Source organism: Mytilus edulis, chromosome 12 (assembly GCF_963676685.1).
Source record: "Mytilus edulis chromosome 12, xbMytEdul2.2, whole genome shotgun sequence".
NCBI lineage: Eukaryota > Metazoa > Mollusca > Bivalvia > Mytilida > Mytilidae > Mytilus > Mytilus edulis.
The window spans coordinates 9346541-9372773 of NC_092355.1; the positions used below are offsets into that span (position 1 = coordinate 9346541).

The 26233-nt window shown below is 31.5% G+C and overlaps 2 protein-coding genes across 3 annotated transcripts in view; one reads left to right on the top strand and one right to left on the bottom strand.

Annotated features, from left to right (window-relative positions):
- The window catches only part of LOC139499667 (X-ray repair cross-complementing protein 5-like), a 99864-nt gene that overhangs the window by 51254 nt on the left and 22377 nt on the right, over positions 1-26233 (bottom strand). For both annotated transcript variants that reach the window (XM_071288419.1, XM_071288418.1), the window contains exons 3-7: positions 16584-16767; positions 16188-16236; positions 15443-15568; positions 14657-14809; positions 13227-13341 (exon numbers count right to left, since the gene is read on the bottom strand). In XM_071288419.1, coding sequence (XP_071144520.1) covers positions 13227-13341; positions 14657-14809; positions 15443-15568; positions 16188-16236; positions 16584-16767 — 627 coding nt within the window. The remainder of the gene's footprint in view (positions 1-13226; positions 13342-14656; positions 14810-15442; positions 15569-16187; positions 16237-16583; positions 16768-26233) is intronic.
- On the top strand, positions 884-7518 carry LOC139499233 (uncharacterized). The gene is made up of 2 exons (XM_071287907.1): positions 884-976; positions 6564-7518. Exon 2 carries the CDS (start codon positions 6592-6594, stop codon positions 7516-7518), a length of 927 nt encoding a protein of 308 aa, XP_071144008.1. The 5' UTR covers positions 884-976; positions 6564-6591.

Consider the following 26233-nt stretch of genomic DNA (forward strand, 5'->3'; position numbering starts at 1 on the left):
CCAATATACAACTAAAATTTTTTCAATTTTTGCAGTCGTATAATTTTTAATTTTTTTTATGGGAAATAAATCCTTTAAGGATGTACTTAGGTGAGGTTAGGTGAAAATTAATAAATTAAGAAGATAAAATTGATACCATACGCTGGTAGAGCATCAATTAAGGATAAAAATAAGCTAAAAACATTGATAGGTCATGGACCTCCTTTTCAAGATATTTGAGATTTAAAATATTGCGGGAAAAGGCTGACTTGGACTATTACCTTATATTTGCATTGGTATTATTAGGTCTCAAAACAAAAGAGAGAAAATAAAGAATCTTCTAAAATTTTAGTAAATGACCTTTCATGAGCTATTAAGTCTTGCATGAAAAAATAAATAGGTGTTATGGGGCAAAATATTTTACATTGTATTTTATGGAAAAACACCAAGGAGTCTGAAAATTTGACACAAATTCCAAAACCTCACCTAAGTACATCCTTAATAGTCCTTTAATGGGATCAGACTTCTTGGTATTTCAGTTTTTATTATAGTTTTCATTTTCATAAATTGCATTTCACTTCTACAACCACAGTTCAGTGAGCTAAAAATAAAAGCTGGAAAAATACTTTTGAATTGAAAAAAAGTCAAGTGAACTTAACGCATCATCATGATAATATATAAGTCAGGGTAATGTTCATATACAACATCATATGTTGATTGTTTAAACAAGGATGTTTTGTTTTGTTATCAGTAGATTAATAATAATAATAATTAATAATCATTTGTATTACATGTATTATATGTATATATATATATATATATTTATAAACTCTATGCAATTTTGAATAATATAATCATTGTGATAATAAAAATGATAATATCAATCTATGACACAAAATCAGTGAAAGCACAATGACATATATATTCTAAATGTACAGATAGCAAAAGAAAAGCAAGAAATTTTATCGTAATTGAACAACTGAGAAACATTTAAAAAGTAAGTAAAAATGTTTTCTTAACATATGAATAAGGTAAATGACAATTATTACTATAAAGTGTTCTATCAAATCATACATTTGTTCTGTTTACTTAAGTTTCTCAGTCACAAATTTGATCTAGGTGACCAAACCAAAATAAGGGCAGGACAACAAAAGAAATCAAAGCACTGTAAGCACTGTAGGCAGTTAGCCAAAAACCAAGGCAAAAAATAAACTAATTATGAAAACTGTGGCAGCATTGCTTCAGTTTATTTTTAGATTTGAAAGAACAGTCATTAAACATTCAAAGATTGAACATTTATCTTTATTAAACAAATTGATTATTAAGGTAAGTTAATGAATACTTCATGGAGGTTTTCAAAAGCAACTGGTATATCAATGTAAAAGACCCTAATCTTCAACCCAAAGTCCTTGATGTCGCTCCATACCAAGTTTGGAGTAAAATGACAGGAGATTATAAAACAGTTGGTCAAACATTCTAAAGCTTTACACTGCTTGAAATATTTGTGTTTTCTTTAAAATTAAAGAACCTTAGTGAGCACGCTCACATACCCCACGTCCCCACATTGTCATTGGAGAAATTAATTAAGTATAAGAAAAAAAAATTGTATAAGAAAAAATATTGTATAATAATTTCCTGTCAATATACATAGTATGTCCTTATTATCTACAAAGTTTCATGAAATTCTGTTGTGTGGTTTGAGAGGAGTTGCGATGACAAACTGTTGCAGTAGTACATTAAAGTAAATAAGTTCAAAGGGGCGTAACTCCTAGAAAAAATATTGAATCGCAATTTCCCGTCGATATGCACAACTACATAGTATGTCCTTATTATCTGAAAAGGTTTCGTGAAATTCTGTTTTGTGGTTTGAGAGGAGTTGCGATGACAAACTGTTGCAGTAGTACATTAAAGTAAATAAGTTCAAAGGGGCGTAACTCCTAGCAAAAAAATTGAATCGCAATTTCCCGTCGATATGCACAACTACATAGTATGTCCTTATTATCTGAAAAGGTTTCGTGAAATTCTGTTGTGTGGTTTGAGAGGAGTTGCGATGACAAACTGTTGCAGTAGTACATTAAAGTAAATAAGTTCAAAGGGGCGTAACTCCTAGAAAAAAAATTGAATCGCAATTTCCCGTCGATATGCACAACTACATAGTATGTCCTTATTATCTGAAAAGGTTTCGTGAAATTCTGTTGTGTGGTTTGAGAGGAGTTGCGATGACAAGAAACAGGACTGACGGACTGACGGACGGACGGACGGGTCAAAAACATTATACCCTCCGCAACTTCGTTGCGTGGGGTATAATTAGCCATACTGTGAAAGTACTTTAATTCGTGGGTATTAATTTTAGTGGTTTGAGCAAAAGTTACATGTTTGTGGGTTCTTAAATTTGTGGATTTTAGTAATCTTAAAAGAATATAGTAAAATTGAAGCCATTAGAAATGAAGATAACAAATTGTCTCGGTTAAAGAAAATTGCAAAGTAAAAATTTGAATTGTTACACCTGTGTTAATCGTAGTGATAACACTCAATAATTAACCTGAGATTGAGTGATCTGCAGATTTAAGACCATCAAAGGTGTTAATTAGGTCATAAACTTGTCAATGTTGAAGAAAACAGTTACATAAACATGCTTTTAATGGTCTTGAAACAAAAAAATTTACTTTCTTATTAAGAGCAAGCCTAACATAAAATTATAATTTCTGTACGAGATTGGTGAGAATATAAAATGAACACTTTATCATAGCATATCACCAGAAATCTAAAATAAATTTCATTGATCAACAATATTTGTACATGAATTAAAAGGTCAAAAGTTGTGCAGTTTATGTTTATAAAGATTAAATGGGTATATTACCCATCCCTAGGATTTTCATGGCCTTCCATCTATGCCATCAATTTTTCATGGAAAAAGGATGGAAACGATGTAAAATTTGATGAAATTCCATGCAATTCATGGCAAAAATTGCCATCGTGTTCATATTTGCCATGAAAGAAATTCCATGGAAAGGATGAAAATCTATGGCAATCTATGGCAAAGTTTGGACTTAACTTTTTTGGGTGATGGAATCGATGGCAAACTTGGACATAGAAATTTTTTAGGAAGGCAAACGATGGAAAAGCAGCACTTAGAATTTTTCTAAGATGAAACGAAGGCAAATTGGACACAGAATATTTTGAAGAAAATCGACTCAGAATATTTTGATGAGTTGAAACATAAAAAGTTACTGACAACATTATCAAAAATCTAAATACATGTTTAGATTCAGCATATCAAAGAACACCAATAATTCCAATAGAATTGTGTTGTATTTCTTAGATGCTTCCCAGAAAGGCAACAGCAGAATACTGATCAGAACAGTTGACACAGATGTTGTTGTCTTGTCTGTCTCTTATTTCAACAGACTGCAAATTGAACAGCTGTGGATAGGCTTTTGCACTGGACAGTACTACCCTATGCACGGATTTCTATTTCAGCACTACTTTCTATGTACAACTTCAAAAATTTTGGGTACCCTGCCGATCAATTAAGTTTTTTCTGGTCATATTCTTTTGTATTCCAGAAATAAAAGTATGACAAAAATGTCTAATAAGTTGTAAAGAACATAATAGCCAGCTAGATTGTAATAACAATGGGTAATATTTCAGCATTTATTGGGTAGAACACAAATCTAGGATGCTCGCATAAGGCAGTTTAACTGCCTAAAAAATATTCTAAAATGAACCTTCATCTTATCGAATTATTACTATTCTCCTTTTTTAACATAGTTCCTTTTTTTTCATTTCAAATTCTAAAAATAAAAATAGTTAAGTATCATGTCACTACCACAGCTTAAAAATGTAACTGAAGCCCCCTTCTGAACATTTGAAGGTCCCCCTTATCATGCTTATGTATTAGTTATCTGAACTTCTGCAAAAAACATTAAAATATAATTTCATCTTAGCCTCTAGTACTGTGAATGGAATTCATTTATTTTCATGTGTACCAATTTAAGTGAATTGCTAAAAACTAGACAATCCATTTCTTCTTTATAAAACAAGAATGTGTCCATAGTACACCGATACCCCACTCGCACTATAATTTTCCATGTTCAGTGGAGTGTGAAATTGGGGTCAAAACTTTAATTTTGGCATTCAAATTAGAAAGATCATATCATAGGGAACATGTGGACTAAATTTCAAGTTGATTGGTCTTTAACTTCATCAAAAACTACCTTGACCAAAAACTTTAATGCGAAACTCGCACTTTCATTTTCTATGTTCATTGGACTGTGAAATTAAGATCAAAAGTCTAATCTGGCTTTAAAATTAGAAAGATCATATCATAAGGAACATGTGTACTAAGTTTCAAGTTGATTGGACTTTAGCTTCATCAAAAACTACCTTGACCAAAAACTTTAACCTGAAGTGGGACAGAGGGACGATTGGACGGACCGACGAACAAATAGATGGAGGAATGAACGCACAGACCAGAAAACATAATGCCCCTCTACCATCGTAGATGGGGCATAAAAATGTTTTATAACCACCCCTTAAATAAAAATAATGCATACTTTTATTCAATATCTATTGGGAATAAGTTGTTTCAATGATTGTTTTTTATTTATATATTGTCGCTAAATAGTCTTCTTGACACTTTTTGACCCTTTTTGTCTCTAATAAGTGAGACCCAGATCGGCTACATCGGTGCCGCCAATTCAGGGACAATAATTTCATACTTTATATAACTGAGACTAAAATAACTATAACGTCATATGGCTTCACATACAGAAATATGCTTTAAATTGTATAATATGCAATATATTTCATGTTCAGACAACTTTTAATAGTAATATCAACGACTGAAATGATTTGAAAATATCTTTAGATTGCATATAAAACTCAAAATTGCCCCGACCTCTTTCCACGCGGAATTTAAATAATGATAGTTTGTAATCAGGTTGAATGCTTATAATGCAAAATACACTTTAACAAGAATGTATCCAAAGTACATGGATGCCCCACTATCATTTTTCATGATCAATGGACTGTGAAATTGGGTAAATAATCTAATTTGGCATTAAATTAGAAATATTATAATATAGGGAAAATGTGTACTAAGTTTCAAGTTGATTGGACCTCAACTTCATCAAAAACTACCTTGACCAAAAACTTTAACCTAAAACTCCCACTTTTATTTTCTATGTTTAGTTGGGGTCAAAAGTCTTATTTGGCTTTAAAATGATCTTATCATAAGCAACAAGTGTACTAAGTTTCAAATTGATTGGACTTCAGCTTCTTCAAAAACTACCTTGACCAAAAACTTTAACCTGAAGCGGGACCGTACGACAGACAAACAAACAGATTGACCGACCCACAGACCAGAAAACAAAATGCCCCTCTACTATCGTAGGAAGGGCATAATAAAAAGTTCTTAAAACGAACAATACACACTGATTCTTTCTTTATTTCCCAATGTATATGAAAACAATGCAAGAATGTGTCCAAAGTACATGGATGCCCAACTCGCACTATCATTTTTCAATGTTTAATGGACCATGAAATTGGGTAAAAAATCTAATTTGGCATTTAAATTAGAAAGATCTTACCATAGGGAACATGTGTTTCAATTTTCAAGATGATTAGACTTCAACATCATCAAAAACAACCTTGACCAAAAACATTAACCTGAAACTTCATTTTCTATGTTCAGTGAACCATGAAAATCGAGCCAAAAGTCTAATTTGGCTGTAAAATTAAAAAGATCATATCATAAGCAACTAGTATACTAAGTTTGTAGTTGATTGAACTTCAGGTTCATCAAAAACTATCTTTACTAAAAACTTTAACCAGTAGTGGGACGAATGGACAGACGATCAGACAGACAAACGAACAGATGGACAGACCAGAAAACATAATGCCCCTCTACTATCGTAGTTGGGGCATAAAAAAACAAAAGAACATTTCTACAAGAAAAAGAAGGAGGAGAAAATAAATTATTTCCAGATCACATAGATTTGTTGAATGTAAGGAAAGATGAACTCAATGACTTGAAAGTCAGGCCTTAAAGCACTGCCTATTAAAACTACCTTGACCAAAAACTTTAACCTGAAGTGGAACAGAAGGACAAAGGAAAGGATGATGGATGGCTAAGGAAGGATGCTCAGACTGAAAAAAAAAATGCCCCTAAATGTCCCAAAATACCAATCTTTGACCCAGAAGATGCAGAAGTGTAAATTACAATTGTTTACATTTAGAAAATGTGACTTGGATGGAGAATTGTCTCATTGGCACTCATACAACATGTTCTTTATCTTATATCTAAAAGAAATTTGCAACAGCAATTGTTACAAGTAGTATTCAATAGAGCCACAATTTCAACAATAATTACCTGTATAGGTAATTTTGAAAGTTACTTGCTAAGTAATGCCCCTGACAGTTTGTTCTATGTTTGTCAACAGCAAGTTGACTGACATTATGAAGGTTATCATGGTAATTCTAAACTGTAAAAAAGATTACAAAAAGGACCAAATAGACAAGGTCAACCTTAAACAGAAACTTAAGTGATGCAATTATTTTACCTCATTCTTGTTCATTTTCAGTTACATCACTTGACAAAAGGAAGTCAATATGAAGGCTTTAGTAATGAATGTTAATGGGAATAACCATAAACCAAAAGGAGTAGATTTAAAGCCAGGAAAAAAACGAAGAGAAGTAGCCGTTAACATCATAAAATCCTATAGACCTGACTTGATTCTTGCTCAGGAAGGAAAGAAGATATTTTATAACGTGGTCTGCAAAGAATGTAACGATGGAGTCACTAAATATGACTATGTATATAATGAGGAAACAGGAATACTTTACAATGCTGTACACTGGAAAAAAGAAATGCCAAAGTCTGATCTTGTTATATTGTATGATGCTCTTGTACACCTCAACATCATATCTAGAGAAAGTGAGTTGAAAGCCAGATTCCATGCTTTGATATTAAAGTCAAAAGGACCTGATGGCGATTTTCTCTGTGTAACCTATCATGGTCGTTACACAGGAAAATCTGAAGACGAGAAGCTAGAAATTCTTAAAGACTTCTTGGTACTACTACTCAATTATCTTGAAAGTAAACCTGATTTACCACTAATTTTAGGTGGTGATTTCAATGTAGAGATAAATAATGCCACTCTGCAAACACTGCTTCAAAATGGCAAGACAAAACAAATGTTTAAGTCTTTGTCAGTAAGTAGTACAGATACCAGTACGCCAAATCCATCACAGTATGGATCTGAGGACACTAAAATGCGCTTTGGATTAGGCAGGTTTCCTCTAAAACCTAGCAACAGTGATTTATATTTAGTTCCATACAAACCAACTGGAAATCGTGCTAACATCTACGACCATTTCATTGTGTCTACCACAGTCATTGTCAATGAAATACAAGCTGTGGATGTCTTTCAAATGATAGCACAACTTTTTCCAGATGTTTTAGAGGAGCATTATAAAGTTATCCTGGATCATGATTCAATTTTTGTGACATTTAAAGTTGACTTTAGACAAATGTAATAATGTGTTAAGGCAGATCACCAGTATATATTTCTAAGATAGAATTTTCTTTGTTAAAATGAAAATTTTGCTATGCTTTTTTTAAAAATATAATAAAAAATATGGGTCACCATACAATTTTTCAAGTTACAAGTCATGCAAAATTGCACAAATCTGCATAGATTGTTCATGAAAAAAACATATTTGTGTGAGTAAAAAGAATATTTGGTATTTGTTTAAACATTTTGGATAATGCAATAAATCACTAATTTTCCTTAAACAGTCTTACATAAATGCTGTCTCAAAATTTACAGATTAAGATAAGAATCACCGGCACATAATTCAATTTTAAGAGCAATCCTATGTAACCATCAACCATTTTATACAGGGAATTGCCATGCATGATCATTGATTTGTTTGAATTTTAAGCATAGAAAAGTATAACCTTTCCTTACAAATGAAAATAGTATGCATAAAAATAAAATACCAAAAGAAGTTTTTATTCTAAAAATTTGTAAGGGTTTCGCGGAAACCAATGTCTTGCCTACTTTTGCTGTTAATCACACACAACAAAAATGATGAAAAAAATCAATAATATTATTCCTCTCGATACTATCTTTTGATTGTCAGAAGCTTCTGTCCAAGTTTGGTAAAAATCCAAGTTAGTTTAAGAATCTTAAAAATGTTTTAAAACTTTAACTGCATACTGTATGTAATGTAAATTAGAAAATAAGTCCATTTATAAGTAAAATGCGGGAAAAATGGAATTTTATTTTTGCAAAATTTACTACTGCCTGAGTACTGGATACTATCCTCTGATCATAAACAAGCTTCCAGCCAAGTTTCATACAATTCCAGGATAGTTAAAGAAAGTTATTAAATTTTTAAGAACTTCAACCACAGAGTAAATGTAATGTTTCCTGGCAGAAAAAACTAAGTCCATTTATCATGTTTATAAGTAAAATACAGAAAAAATGGAATTTTTATTTATACAAAATTTACTTCTGGATACTATCTTCTGATCATAAACAAGCTTCTGTCCAAGTTTCATACAATTCCAGGATAATTTAAGAAAGTTATTAAAATTTCAAAAACTTTAACCACATACTGAATATTTGTGGACGCACGAGTTACAGCAAGGACACGTCCGGAAAGACCATTTTTCCCCCAATTTTTCAAAAACTGTTACCCCATGAATTGTGAAAGTGAAAATAGTCAATATTGAAATAGACCTCCATTTTGTCAGCAATAACAAAAAATTAAAATTTGAAAAGCGTTGGTTGAACAGTTCATGAGTAAAATCTTGGACACTGTTGGGCAGCCCTCGCCTGCCGAACATCACCAATTCAACATCTTCAATAACTGATATTTCCTTTCAGAAATCCAGGTAAAAAACCATATACTTTACCAACTTTCTACATTAGATATTAGGTAAATATATTTTGAGTAGGGTAGTATTTAGTTTTGAGAAATTTTTGTGGATCCATTATCAATTTTTTCCCCATTTAGTGTTAATAAATATTAAGAAATACTGATTGCATGAGTTTTGTAATTCTAAATTTGTTAACATTTCTAAGAACTGTAGATACATTTTTATTTGCTGGGTACCCAATTTCATAAATTAAGGAAATATGTTATTTCATGGACATTTAATTAGGTGGTAAAACAAAAGCCTGTATACAAGTCTATGGCAAATTTGTATTTTACAATGTTTTAGTGAACATTTAAATTTGTGGTTCAACTGTACCCAAAAATGTTTGTATTTCAAAAACATTTTTTATCCAAATATATTTGTATCCCAAAAATATTTCTGAATCCACAGTATATCATTGTATATCCTGACCGTTTTAAAGCTTTATCTAGTGAAGCTATCAATAGCTAATAAGACAATGAGGAGGAGTCATTCACTTATTTAGATCGTTAATTTAAAATAATTCATGAGCAGGGTAGATACAAATTGAGAAGACTAATTTACAAGTGTTTTATATTTAAATCTGTATTTTGTGAAATAACTTTGTAGATCAAATCTTTTTTAATAGAATGTATTCTCTCACTTGGTTTAACAATTGACTTACATTCTTTGAAAAAAAAAAATTGTTATATTTATTTATATATTTATCAACTGTGAATAAATGAATTAAATTCTATATGTGTTTGATGTTACTACTTGCAAAGATTTTAAGCATGTCAAGTTAATGCATAGCATTGTGTAACTTTCTATTGACAAATGTATAATATAAACCCCTTTATAAATGTGTGTTGAAACAGTACAATTTCTATTGGGTATTAAAAGGGTGTTATCATGGTTATATAGCATGCAAAAAAATCTATATTTATCAAGTAAGCCTTTTTTATTACATATCTATCATACCTAGCTGCGGAACCGTAGCTCTTAGGTCCTTATGCTATTTTTTTTACTATTTGCGGACTATAGAGCTACGGATTTTTCCTATTTCAAAACGTTCGGGATTGCGACCCAGGTTCAGGTCGCACTTATTTCCCAAAAAATTATTGTTTATAATCAATGCAAAGCTTGTCAATATATATAGTTCGTTTCGTTGGATATTTTTCTAGGATATGACGTACCTATTTATGTTTGAATATTCATTTCCTTAACACTATTATTTAATTATTTCCATTTGTATACATTATCCGCCTATTTTGTTTGGACATATTAAATCTCGTGGTGACGTCACCAAAAACAAGAAAAGATAACTCTTATAGGAAAGCACATGTTAGTTTGTTTACGTTGTCTTTTATTTTATTTTCATGACTTTTTGAATGAAAGTACGTTTAATTAAAAATAGATACTAACGGAAATAATAAATCTTTCAAGCAATTCAAATATTTAGTATAAATAAACGTTGTTAAGTCTTATAAACACTCGATTCTCGCTTAGAAATAAGTAAACAAACCAACACATGTTTTTCTATAAGAGTTATCTGTTCTTGTATTTCGAAGACGTTCCGCACCTCCAACATAGGAGATCGAGGATATTTCAATTATCTTTTCTTGAATTTCGTGACGTCACCACCAGATTCAATAATGGCCGAACAAAATAGGCGGAGAATGTATACAAATGGAAATATTTAGATAATAGTGTTAAGGAAATGAATATTCAAACATAAATAGGTATGTCATATCCTAGAAAAATATCTAACGAAACGAACTATATATATTGACAAGCTTTGCATTGATTATAAACAATAGATTTTTGGGAAATAAGTGCGACCTGAACCTGGGTTGCAATTCCGAACGTTTTGAAATAGGAAAAATCCATAGCTCTATGATCTGCAAATAGTAAAATCAATGAGCTGATAGCTCTGAAGTGGAAGAAGGTGAATAAAAGGTAACTTGAATTACCATAAAAGCAGCCCCACTTACCCAGGCTGCTTTGTTCCATTATCGTTAAAATGTATTTTTTTTCTTTTGTTCACTGCTTGCAAATGAATCATTATATTTATATATCTTATCTGTATATATTTTTGTTCATGTCTCCATCTCCTTATCATTTGTAAATGTATAGACAAATAAGAAAGAAATAAGCTCCACATGTATATTTGGAACATCGTAAATTAATTAAAAAAATAACATACACTAACACTAGTACTGCATGGATTTTAAGCATTATGAAAGTCATATTTGTAGAAAGCTTAAAAAGACTTAAAAACAGTGTAAAATGTCTTGCTTTTTCTTAGCTTACACAAAAATTCGTAAGGGTTCCACGGAACCCAATGTCTCGCCTACTTTTGCTGTTAATTGCAGACTCAACAAAAATGAGGAAAAACATCAATAAAAATTTCCCTCTCGATACTGTCGTTTGATTGAAAGAAGCTTCCAAGTTTGGTAAAAAATCCAGGATAGTTTATGAATCTAATAAATGTTTTATAAACTTTAACTGCAGACTGTATGCAATGTTAACTGGAAGAAAAACTAAGTCCATTTATAAGTAAAATACGGAAAAAGTGAATTTTTTTTTCACAAAATTTACTTCTGAATAATATCTTATGATCAGAAACAAGCTTATGTCTAAGTTTGGTAGAAATCCAGGATAGTTTAAGAACATTATAAAAATTTTAAAAACTTAAACCAATGAGTGAATGTTTTGTTTCTGGCCAAAAAAATAAGTCCATTTATAAGTAAAATACGGAAAAGTGGAAGTTTATTTTTACAAAATTTTCTTCTTGATACTATCTGATGATCATAAACAAGCTTCTGTCCAAGTTTGGTACAAATCAAGGATAGTTTATGAAAGTTATTAAAATTTTAAAAACTTTAACCACAGAGTGAATGTAATGTTTCCTCGCAGAAAAACTAAGTCCATTTATAAGTAAAATACGGAAAAAATGGAATTTTATTTTTACAAAATTTACTTCTGGATACTTTGTTATGATCATAAACAAGCTTCTGTCCAAGTTTGGTAGATATTCAGTATAGTTTAAGAAAGTTATTAAAATTTCAAAAACTTTAACCACAGAGTGAATATTTGTGGACGCCGCCGACGACGACGACGCCGACGACGACGACGACGGAATGTAGGATCGCTTAGTCTCGCTTTTTCGACTAAAGTCGAAGGCTCGACAATAAAATCTAATATGTACTAACATTTACAAATTTAAATTTCAAGATTTTACTAGGAATTAATCTAACTACTAGACCTTTTATTAGTCTTTTTTTTATTAGTCTAGTTGCACATTTTGTATGTAGACTCCTGATCAGTAATAAACAAATTTATAATATAAACTTCAATTTAATCCTTGAAAGGAGGTCTAGATTGCTAAAATAATTTATAAATTTTAATTTTTTTATTTGTCCAAAATCATTTTAATTCATTTAATCAACATCCTTTTATGATTATTTGATTAAAATATTAATCATTTATAGTCTTTTTATATTCCCAATACACATCGTTTTGATAACAGAACGGCAGTTAGCCGGAGGTAAACATGGTTGATTATCAGTATGTTTGACACCCAAGCTGTCAAGTGAAGCCATATAATTATACATCTTCTTTGATGTTCAGGTAAAATTTAACACAGATGTCAATTACACCCGTACAGTAGTAAGAAATGATGAAATATGGCGTCTGAAAATTTTCATTCCTGAAATATTTCATACACAGGAGTTTTTTCTCCTAAACGGGAGGACGGGAGGAGACCCTTGAAAACGGGAGTTTTGTACTCCCGTCGGGAGGTTCACATGTATGTTACGAAGGGCATCTAATTCACATGACAAAGGAAAACCATGAATAAAGACAACACTTTATATACCCTTTTTATTTATATAAAAACAAAATCTTCTTGTCTGCAGGATTGCAAATTCGTAACTTCAAGGGCGAACTTGTAAACAGGGCGAGTTGTCCCGATACCAAATTCACGCATGGGTAATACAAATATCTACAGTTAAAACATCCTGTTACAAGTAAACAAATAACGTTCATGTGGATGAGATGAAATCTAATAATTTACATAAATAAAAGGGTCATATTTACGATAGTGATTGTTTTACAATCATAATTTACAAATTAAATGATTCAGATGCCTAATCATGTGTAAAAATCGGTGTCAGGAATCTTAAGTTGTTTTGAAATTGTAATACACGAAATGAATGCGGCATACGGAGACTCAATGCCAATGGTCAGCCCCTTAAGTCTTCAGTAGACTTGACGTCTTCTTCCACTAAAAATAGCATAAGGACCTAAGAGCTACAGTTCCGCAGCTATATCATACCTTGACATAAGAACAGACAGGAATCTTTAAATTTGATGTGATTTCTAGCTGACATTTCCAGGCTGTTTGTCTGATCTGTCTGGTCTGGAAATAACTCAGAGCTGGCAACGCTTCACTGAAAAATATAGAAATATTGTCAACAAGGTTTCACTAAAATATCTTAAGTATCGTTTATGTGTTACATATTTGTTTTTCATTCAATTTTTGTACATAAGGCTGTTAGTTTTCTCCTTTGAATTGTTTTATATTGTTATTTTGAGCCTTTTATAGCTCACTATGTGGTATGGGCTTTGCTCATTGTTGAAGGCGGTATGGTTATCTATAGTTGTTAATTTCTGTGTCATTTTGGTCTCTTGTGGAGAGTTGTCTCATTGGCAATCATACCACATCGTCTTTTTTATATTAATTTAAATATCTTAAGCTGTTTGGTCTAAAAAATCAAAAGCTGGCAATGCATCAACAAGGCCTCACTGAAATATCTTTAAAAAAAACTTCCAAGTATGCATGGTCAGGAAATAACCGAAAGCAGGCAATATGGATAAAGATTTATAGTTGATGTGACCAAATGTTATCCTCAAGCAGAGATTCTAAAATACAACTCAGTGCTGTCAAGGTTAAGTTAATGTTCTCAGCAAGGATATAGTGATATATACATGTATACAGATAAACATATAAAGATGTGGTATGTAATTGCTATTCATGATATCTTTCCATCAAAGACCAACAAACCAAAAAATTTTGGGTGCTGTAAATTACCTTTCGAGTTTTATGTATATAAATATGGCTGGTAAATTTTTATATTAGTTCTAGTTTAGATTTTCAAATCAGTTCAAACAATATCGAGTCTAAGGGGAACAACTGCTGTTTTGAAATGCATTCACACAATATAGTTAACTTACATCCACACCATTTGGTCTTACCGTCTATTGTGGATAGTTGTATCATTAGTAACCACATCACAATTTTCCTATTTTCATTATATAATCTAATCTGAAGATTTTAAACTCAAATGTCAGCTTAAAAGCATTTTTAAATACTGAATATAAACTAAACTTTTCTCCGACATAAAAGAGGCCTAGAGTTCCTCCAAAATCAAGTTGATAGCAGTCTCATTGGCAATCATACCAAACTCCATATTTAATCAAATTTTTTTTTTATTGATAGATTGCTGGATGCATCAGGTCTAGCAGCAAATATTTCATGCATGTTCAGTACAAAGCTTGTTCGAAGTCATAACAGTTTGCCTTTTCAGAATCTAAATGACTATGAGTTATCTCATTTTTCGTATACCAAAATGAAAATAATGTTACATCATTGGTTGAATTTCTATTGTTTATCACATTTTTAACCAATCAAAACATTTTGGTGTCACTTTTGGAAATATTACCCAGAATGCATTAGATTCTGAAACAGAAAATTACAACACATACCTGAAGCTGTAACACTCTCCATCAACTTCCTGTAGAATGTGTTTCAACATGGCCTCTCCAGCTCTTTGTTGTGGAGTCTTATCTTTAGTATGACCATTTGCTGTGGATGGTCCCGGAGCATCTTCATCATCATCCTCTTCTATGGATGGTCCACTAATTACATAAAGACATTCAAAATATAAGAAAAACAATGTGCCCATAGAACACAAACTTGCATAATATACTGTAAACCAACTTATTTTCGTGGATACTTTATTTCGCGTTTTACCCTTTCAAGTCTTTTTCGCGGATATTTAATTTCGCGATATTCTAATTTCTGAATATAGTTTAATAAGGAAAGATCTAAGTTTTACATATTCGCGACGATTTATATTCGCGTTATTTTTCTACTCGTGAAAGTCGCGAAAATAAATCGCTCGCGAAAATAAGTTGGTTTACAGTAGTTGAGCGTTTGATTTTGATTTTGGGTTTATGGACTCCCCCCTTTTTGAATTTACTTTGGAGCAAAAATACCTTTTGTTATACTGGAGGGACACATGGAATTACAGAAAGACTGAATATTGGATGCAAGCGAAGACCAGAAAACATTAATTCCCTTAATACTATTGTCAATGTTTATAGGTGGTACATGAAACAATTCTTATTATCTCCCTTTTATTGTTACTATGCCACTTTATTTTGTATATTTGTGGATACATTGTTATGTATGGATACCATTTTTTGTGGTTTTTGGTGATAGACAGGTAATTCATAAATTAAAATGGGTACTATATCACCAATACTTACATTACATTGAGTTCTGTGCCAGAGTTCTTGATTCCAGCCACAACAGTATCTATCTGATCATCGCCAAATTCTCCCCCTAAGTCAGACAACAGGATCAATCTCTTCATACAGAACCCTTTCTTTCCTCTAAAAAGTAAATCATAAGTAATAAACAGCTGCTTTAACAATCTTAGCGAACTATAACACACTCCAGTAATTAATTGTGCAATAATTTTGCATCTGAAGTAACTGTTTAACAGTTATGAAGAGTGAAAACAGGATGTTTTCAAAAACCGTCATTGATATTGCTTAAAAAATATGAAAATTAACAGAATATCCAAGGTTTCTTTACCCAAATAGGTTTTTCACCTTTCAATCAGATTTTATTACACGAAAAAACTCTTGTTTTATAAACCATAAATAAACTGTAAATAATAATATTCGCTGAAACGGAACAAGTCTAATTGGAGTTCTTTAGTTAAATTATGTTAATAAGACTAGTGTTATTGGTACTCAGCAATATTCTAGCTGTGTTGAAAAAATGTATAAGGCATAACGGCATATTCATATAACAGATTTATGCATTCTTTTCTTTTCTATTCTTTTTTTGTTTTGGTGAAATTTTTGAAGTTAGGTGATTAGAGCTGGATTACCAGCCCAGGCCTGTTGTAATCTGTATTTTTCTACTACAGCGTGTAGGCCAATCGAATCTGTACAAATTTTTACGGATGTGGCTGCAAAAAGTTTATCTTTTTTAATTACTTACTGTGTTGAACTGACAAGATGGTCCAATGCTACAATTAAGGCATCCACAACTAAAGCAAGTTAAGGAAAAGTTTAATTCATGAAGTGATGTTCCTTAGGTAATAAGGATAAAAGATGTAGAAAAAGTTTTAAACTAACTTCAGTGCACAACCATTCTTCTTTCATACCTTTAATCATGTATACCATTGTATACTGACGACCGATATTTATGAAATAAAAATTGATAAAATTGTACGTAAATAGTATATTTCATAGAATTTTTAAAGAAAGACAAAAGTGCACACACTTTTTAAATCTAATGAAAGAATTGAAAAGAAATGACAAGCTTCAATTCATAACACACAATCCCTAAATAACAAAACCCAAAGCATTTAACACATGATCTGAACAAGGATACAGTCAGCGGAGACATCAGTGGACTGTATGTTATTCTGTACAGTCTCCAACAATTCAAAGCTGGCCACATCCATGGGCTGGGCAATGGTTATATTCTCGTAACATTCTCCGTCAGCCAATGGATTATCTGTATCAGGCGTCCCAAATAATATCAATGCTACCTCATCCTTGGACTCGGAAAACATCTAAAATATTCAAAATCAACAAGTAAAATGCGAGCTACTGCTCACTGATGATACCCCCGCCGCAAGTGGATAATATTAATAGTGTAAAAATATGCAAGTGTTCGGTAAACAGGAAGTTGTCAAGTGATCAATCTGAAAACGCATCACACGGTATAGCTGACTTATATAAATCCTGAAACAAAATTTCAGAAATCCTTGTATTGTAGTTCCTGAGAAAAATGTGACGAAAATTTTCAACTTGGCTATCATGTGTAAAATCGTACAAGTGTTCGGTTAACAGGAAGTTGTCAAGTGATCAATCTGAAAACGCATCACACCGTATAGCTGACTTAGATAAACCCTGAAACCAAATTTCAGAAATCCTTGTATTGTAGTTCCTGAGAAAAATGTGACGAAAATTTTCAACTTGGCTATCATGTGTAAAATCATACAAGTGTTCGGTAAACAGGAAGTTGTCAAGTGATCAATCTGAAAACGCATCACACGGTATAGCTGACTTAGATAAACCTTGAAACCAAATTTCAGAAATCCTTGTATTGTAGTTCTTGAGAAAAATGTGACGAAAGTTTCATGGGACGGACTGACTGACGGACGGACTGAAGGACTGACGGACTGACGGACAGACAGAGGTAAAACAGTATACCCCTCCTTTTTTAAAGCGGGGGTATAAATATGACTCATTTAATAAAATATGAAATATGGCCAACTAAAATTAATTAGTAGATTTTCATCCAAATTTTTGAAAAAAATGGGGTGGGTGGGAGAATTTTATTTTTTAAATTTTATTTCATATGAAACCCTTGTCACAAGTTCTTCAATCCGCGGGGTATATGCTAGTGGAAAACAAGCTTGTATAATGTATATACATGCAGAGCTCCAGATAAGCTGCGTATTTGCGTGATCACGCAATACAAATAATAGAAAACCCAATGCAATTGTCCATTGAAGGGTTCAACAACCCAATTAATTCAACGGAAAACCCAATTATATGCCAAAACCATGAGTTCTCAACCCTTTTCTTGGCACCCGTTTGTGTTATTTACCCTTATCTGTTAACAGTCGTCGCGTAAACTATTTTTATAATATTTATAATTGGAAATTTCCTGTCGTTCTAAAAATAGATTCCTGCATCAAGTAGCTGAAATGGGTCCCTGTTTTACTTTTCCGTTGCTCAATAGGTACACATGTTTTTGTAAATATTTCGATCTTCTCGGTGTTTATCCAATTAGCGTGTGTCATGTAGTCATATTTTTTTCGCATTGCTCAGGATTTTTCATAACATACATCGAATTAAAACGAAAGTGAATGTCCGGTTAAAATATTGAATAGAAGCATGTTTTCAGCATATTTTGGAAAACTGAGGGAAAGTTATAATGATAACAAGACTCAGCCAGTGTCTTTAGGAAGCGTCCATCGAACGCACTGGTGTGTGTGCATACCATAACGAAAACATTGCTAATAAACACGGGTTTCATCAAAAACGAATTCAGTTGGAAAAAGTGAAAGGCCTTATCAATTATGAAATGATAAAGCATCAGAAATCAAAAGTTCTAATAAAAGACAACTAAACCCAGATTTATGTAAATTGAATAAAAGAAAATCATTCAAGTATAATTAGTTTATACTATTTTTTATTCATTTTACGGTTAATTAATGAATACACACACCATGCACACAGCCACTAATCAGGCACTGGTCTCAGAATTTATTATATAAAGGTATAAGACGAGTGCCTGTGAATACACATATATCCTTATTTGTGAGAAAATACAAAACTGGCAAAAGGTTTGAAACGGGACACAAATTAAACCTACAATTGCTCCTCAGTGTCAATAAACCAAATAAAACAGCTAGCAAATAACCATAACCATAACCCTATACCAAATAAAAGAGTTAAACAAAGACAGAAACATATTAATTTAAGATGGAAAAAAATTGGGGTTGATATTGCCTAAATATTCAATATTGTGTTGATGAAAAAAAACAATACATTAAGGAGCTTGGTGGTTAAAAACCCAATTTGATATTAACCTGAGGGGTGAATTGGAATTGATAATGCAATTAAAAAACTTTATCACCCAATTATATAAGAAAATGGTGGGTAAAAACCCCAATTTATGAATTCTTATCTGGAGCTCTGTACATGCTGTATAAGGAATCCGACACTATTTTTTAAACTCTTAAATAAAAATCCCTGATTAGCAACCACTGTTATACAAATAATTGCCGCTTTAGAAACCTATTTATAGTTTACATCAAAGAGAAGAGAAATGCTCTCTTCAGTTGGACTAGACCTACACCAAATTAGTTTTGCTTTCTAAGCAATGGTTTGTAGTCCACATAAAATCAATAAAATGTATTGGTAAAATTGTAAGCAACACAAGTAGTATTATGAGTACAAAATAAAATGTAAACTCAGTGTGGAAAGTAATTATGATGTAAAACATGAACTTAGGGTTCATTATAATTAAGGAATTGAAAAATGTGGCCGTGTTTACCTCACAAATTTTTCTCTGAGTACAGACAAACCTATGCACTTGCAAAGGTTTTAAGGGATGGCAGGAACTAGATATATAAATTCTAAATGCATTTTATGTTTTAGCAAATTATAAACTTTACTAGATTTTGCTATCCAGTTGTTTCGTTCCTGCAGAAGGTGCTAAAATAAACTAAGTTGGGAAAGTGGTTTGAGAATCTCCCCTGGTATAATACATGTTGTGAGTAGTATTGATTTAAATGGACAATAGATGGACAAAAGACATCTACAGAAAAAAGGTAATTTAAACTGTGTAACTGAGTGGACCGTATCACATGAAACTCAGGTGTTTGTTTATTTTGCTATCTTCGGCAGACTGGAAAAAACTGGACATCAAAATCACGGTAAGTTTTTAATTTTCTGAAACGTAGACTTCATATAACTTTTATATATCTAGTTCCTGCCATGCCTTAAAACTTTCCTAGATGTACCAGTTTGTCTGTACTCAAAGTAAATTTTGAGGTGTAAACACGGCCATATTTTTCAATTCCTTATCATGAACCTTAACCAAAAAGTAGTTGTTGTTTAATACCTAAATTGAGGGTATTGGGACAGTTACAGAGGGTGTTTACTGTTTGCCAACAATCAAAGTGCTGGATAGCACCTGTGGAAAGTTTGAAACGGTAGATTGTAATATTTCAAACAGATTGTAAATGTGTAGATTGCATGGTTAACTATTTGAATGAAAAAAACTTTATCAAGATATAAACAGGATGCTGCTTGAAAGTCTCCCAAACAAAGCTCTCAAAATTAGTCAGTCCAACAGTCGCCTGACATTTGGCAAAGTGGTCTGGTCTAGTAAAGTGATATGCACAAGTGACGTCTTGGTATTACACCTGTATGTCATTCAAACCTTCTTGAAATCTTGTACAGTAATATTCATGATTTATGGGTGGGGATCTAGACAGTTTAAAAGTTCTTAAACAGGCAGGAGATAGGGGTAAGGGTGACCATAAGGGACTTACCTTTTTTTTCATCTGATTTGTTTTATTATTCCGTACAAGAATATATGGACCATAATTTGGTATTTGGCCTTTGGTTTCTTTTTGTATCCTTTTTTATAAGTTCTAAAATTTTAACTTTTATTTTGTGGGTTGTGTTGGTGTTAGAATAGTGTGAATGGAACAATTGAGTTTTTCGAGAAAAAATTAATACATTTTGATTCACCGTTTACGTGACAGGAAACCAATCTTTATTTTCTTTATTTTGCACAATATAATTCAAAAGGCATAAATAAACACCATTACTAGTGTTACTTGCTTCATGTTAATATTTAAAATCTATTTTCAATGTTATATTAAAGTTTTTTTTAAACGTGACAGGAAACCATAAGCATTTTTTTTAGTTTTATTTTATTGCAAAATCTGCTTAAAATAATCTGAACAGTATACTTTTTCTTAAAATCCATCTTAAATGTAACAGTATTATAAAACTCCTAAATATGTGCTTGTTTTGAAAACAATTAGTACAATTTATTCAGAATTTTCCATATTTTCTTCATTGATACAGGATACCATAATCGTTGTATCTTGATGTTTTGGCCAAAAAAATATATTTATATTTGGTTTTGATATTCCAGTTATATAAAATTTATTCCAAATCATTGGCAATGTAAAATTCTTTAAATCCAGTAAAGAAAAAAACTTTTAACTTGGAATTAAAATCTTTAAAATAGGCACCATGTGATATTTGTGACCTGTACACCATCTACATGGTTTCCACATTTTAACCTACTTTAGTGGGCTAAAATCAATAAAGTACTTCCTTTCAAGTCATGCCTGGTAAAAGTTTACTTTTCCTTTGACAAGTTTATTGCGTTTCTGAAAAGTGTTTGCAGAACATGAATAAAATAAAATAACTAAAAATTGTGATAAAGTTACCAACTTTGTACATTCCAAGTGTAATGGTATATTAACATGCATTTTTCATTTAATTATCTTTATTCACCTAAAATATCCAGTAATATTTACTGCTGAAACAAAATCAATCCAACGAACATCGGCACCATGATAAGAGATGTAATTTTGATTGAATTTTCCAAGGACCCTTTACATCGTTATTGGGAAACGTACATTGTAGTGTGTTTAAACGTCTGTCAAATCTGAAATCGATTTTGTCAAGTCATTGGGCATTTATTTTCACACAAGGTCGTATGTAACATTATGCACATAGGAAAAATAATAGACTCCCGCAGCAATCTCTTTGAAAATTGTATTTTCCTTTTTTAAACAAGTCGAAACAAGTCTACAGATTATGTTTGCTAACATCCTGTTGGAAACAAAAACAATGTTTAGAACAGTATATCGTATGTCCAGCTGTAAGGGCGTGATCACATGTTAGTCACATGTTTCACGTATGACCGGAAATGATTAGAACTTAAGGACAAAAACAATTTTAATAAATAACTGGACTTCTGTTTCGTGTGAAATGTAACGCATAACGATAACGTCATTTTCTTACTTAATTATTACGAAGATCAAAACAAGAATGTAAATCATCTCTAATTTACCTGTTTGAACATCTCGCGAGAGTTCATATTTGCATATTGTTTTTAAGAATTCTATTACAACAAAGCAGATTACATCATCTAAAATTTGCGTTACGAAATCGGACACAAAAATCACGCCACTGTTCTTACATCTGCTACATAAATACTTATAGTTCTCTGCATTTTCTTCTCACTATTCTTATTGGTCGATGTTCTTTGTTATTTGAAAGCAAAAATTACGAATTTGCCAGTGACGATTATCTATAAATCAGTCAGCGTTATGCTCTTCGGAAGCAAAAAGTAACGCGAGAAACGACACAAAAATACGGTTGTAGAATCTTTGAAATTTGTACATTTCAATTTTTTTTCTAGGGAAGAGTAGCATACACTTGTATGTTGATAAAAATAATGGCATCTTTAGATGTAGTTACAACTTTTCTTACAGTAATTCACATTTTATCACTTTTCTATAGTTATAGGAAACGGAGCCCAATAGCAAATTATGGTCCATATGTGGTTTCAGTGTGGGGATTTCAACAGTTTTCAGTTTTCAAAAAGAAGGGGGTGGATCTTGACTATTTACAAGTTCTCAAAACACGATGGGGTGGGGTGACACTGAGGGACTCTAATTATACATATATTTCATTTTATTCGTTTTATTGTTCAAAACAAGAATATATATGGTTAAGGGGTTGGGATCTCAGCCGTTAAAAAGTTCTCAAACATATGGGGGTGGGGATGACCCAGAGGGACTCCCACTTTATATCATTTGATTTGTTTTGTTGCCCCATAAAAGAATATAAATGGTTTAGGGGTGGGGATTTCGACCCTTTACTAGTTTTAAAACTAGAGGCTCCAAAGAGCCTGTGTCGCTCACCTTGGTCTATGTGAATATTAAACAAAGGATGCATTTGAATTCATGACAAAATTGTGTTTTGGTGATGGTGATGTGTTTGTACATCTTACTTTACTGAACATTCTTGCTGCTTACAATTATTTCTATCTATATTGAACTTGGCCTAAAAGTTTTAGTCGAAAATGTTAGTTAAAATTTAACACTGGACACTTTTAATTTGCAAAACACTCATTTGCAAATCCGCCGCCGCCTCAAACAAGAGCTACAATATCATGTATATAACCAAAATGTGCGGAATTACATGGGATTCAATAATTTCATTGGTTTTATACTGTTACTTTCATATTTATTTTGCAATTTGAATTATAAAAACATGGGATTTTCAATATCCCATGGGACAGGGCAAAATCCCATGGGATTTACCATTATCCCATGGGATTTTGGTTAAATCCCATGGGATTTTTTTTGGTCCCATGGGATTATTGTAGTCCCATGGGATATTTGTTGTCCCATGGGACAAAAAAAATCCCATGGGACTATAATTATCCCATGGGATTTTTAATATCCCATGGGACAAAATAAAATCCTATGGGATTAAAATTATAAATATTATAGGATTAAACACATTTTTTCTAGAGGTTATTGATGTGTAAACCGGGGCGATTAACTCACAAACTGAATAAAAGTCCGAAGGACTTTTATGTTGAGTTTGTGAGTAAGAGCCCAGGTTTACACATCAATAACCTCTAGAAAAAATGTGTTTAATCCTTATAATTCTTCAGCCAAACATTTATTTTGTTGATGGCTACTATATATATTTACCAATCAAATTTAAAGCAAAATGGCAAGTCGTAACTAAGGAGTACGCCGCCATCTTGACTTTCTAAAAACCATAAATGTCCGATAAATACAACGGAATCTTAAATGAAATAGCACCTACCTCAAAAACTTCATTTTAATTAAATTTTATCCGAATTTGAAGCGTACACGTAACGCAATAATCTTTCTCTTGAAAATTTCCATTCGTATGACGGCGTGTTTTGCCATGACGTAAATTCGCCAAATCCTTCATGAAATTTCGCGGAATTTTATTAAATTTAATTTTTGTACATTTTCGAAGCTTTAATGCAATAAATTTATTTCTTTTTTTGTTATATATGCACTAGAATAGTCACAACTGTTATGCAATTGTTTTTTAATCTAAATTTGCTGAAAATCCCGGGATCACTGCAAGCTTGTGTATCGCGCATGAATAGATTACAAAAGTAGTTTTGTCGGAAACATGGTTTATCGAAGTGTAAACTTAGAGAAAAATTCTAATTGACCAATCCAATTCAAGTATTTATAGATATGCAAATCATATAAGAATTATATATATATAAATATAAAGTTATGTGTATGTTACAATGAATGCTGTTTGGTAGTAAAATGTTTTAAATGTATACGAGTTTTTTTTATATTTTTTATATATACATATATATAATTTTTTTTAAATTTTATCACAAACATGTTTTTTATTTGTTTATATGACAATAAATATTATTCTTATTTTGGAATGTATAATAATAATATTTTACAGTCAAAGAATAAAGTCCTTTCACTGAAACAAAATGATGAAATTTCTAAATAAATGAAAAAATATTGTTTTGAAATCTTTGTCTTGTTTATTCTATTATGAAAAATAGAACTGAAAAAATATTTCATACACTAAGCAGGGACATAAACGCCTCTATACCTGTTTTGTTGATTTTAAAAAGGCCTTTGACAAGGTTTGGCATTTAGCATTATTTTTTAAATTGAGAAAGCTCGGATTGAGCGATTTATTTTATAATGTAATTAAAGATATGTATAAAAACACATCTTTATGTGTAAAAACTAATAGTAACACACTAACTGAAAATTTCCCATCAGATATTGGTGTTCGTCAAGGGGATAATCTGAGCCCTACATTGTTTAAACTTTTCATAAATGACTTACCTGAAATATTTGATTCTGGCTGTTGCCCAGTTTTACTAAACAACAGAAGCCTTAACTGTTTAATGTATGCAGATGACCTCATTATGATTTCTGAAACTTCATCTGGATTACAAAATTGTTTAGATAATTTAATGGATTATTGTAGTAAATGGGGACTAGAAATTAACATGAAAAAAACAAAAGTATTAATTTTTAATAACACAGGAAGAATTTCAAAGGAAAAATTCACATTTAATGGTCAGCTTATTAATAATGAGAAAAAATATAATTATCTTGGCATGATATTCACTGTATCTGGCAGATTTACAGATGCTAAGTTTAATCTTTATAATAAAGCATTAAAAGCCTTTTTTAAATTAAAAAGATATTTCACCCATTTTAAACCTAATATTAAAACACTTTTACATCTTTTTGACCACATGCTGAAGCCGATTTTGTTATATGGCTCAGAAATTTGGGGTCAATTCTCTCCAAATAAGTTACAATCAAAAGGAGACAACTATTTTTTCCAAATGTCCAAAGATCTAATTATTGAAAAATTACATATTAAATTTTGTAAATATTCTCTACAGGTACCTAGAAGATCAACAAACCTAGCAGTGATGGGAGAGTTGGGGCGCTACCCCCTATCTCTTGAGGTTATTCTTAATATGGCTAAATTTTGGCTCAGACTCACAGAACAAAATAACTCTCTCATTAAAGATGCATTTGAAGAGTCTAAAATTTTATCCAAAACATATAAAGACAATTGGTTGGAAAGCATTTATTCATTATTTAAATATCTTAATTTAACCCCAGAATATTTGTTAAATCACAAATCTCATATAAAGTCAATTATCATTAAAAAACTCCGAATTAAATATGATGAAATTTGGCTTAACCAATTATATAATGACAAACCTGGCATGGTGCAAGGAAATAAATTAAGGACCTACAGACTATTTAAAAATAATATAGGCCTTGAAAAATATTTATTGTTAAATAATTGTAAAACATTAAATGAGTTAACCAAATTTAGAATTAGTGCCCATGAACTTGAAATAGAAAAGGGAAGACATAAGGGAATACCCCCAGATAAAAGATTTTGTAAATTATGTAATAATGACATTGTTGAGGATGAAATTCATTTTCTTCTTCAATGTCCATCACTTAAAACTGAAAGGTCCAGTTTTATTTCAGATTTATCCTCTAAATTTACTAATTTTAAAACTTTAAATGACAAATCTAAATTTGTATGGTTGATGTCAAATGAAGATCCATTTGTTAATAACATAATGATTAAATTAATAGATAGTTTAATAAAATCTAGAAGAGTTAAATTAAGCATAAACACATGAGTAGTCCAGCTCTTCTTCTAATTATAAAACGGTACTGATTGTGTTCACTCACTCATTATCTTTGAGAATATATACTGTATTTGTTGTCTCCCTTCTCTTATATAATATTGTTTTAATTTTAGTGTCATGTATTGTAATTTCAATGAAAAAAATCAACACAATTATTTGTACACTTTAATTTAAACTGTAATTGTACTGCTCCTCGGGGCGTCTTGATTGACAAATAAAAATTGTTGTTGTTGTTGTTGTTGTTATTCTGACTGAATAGTTCA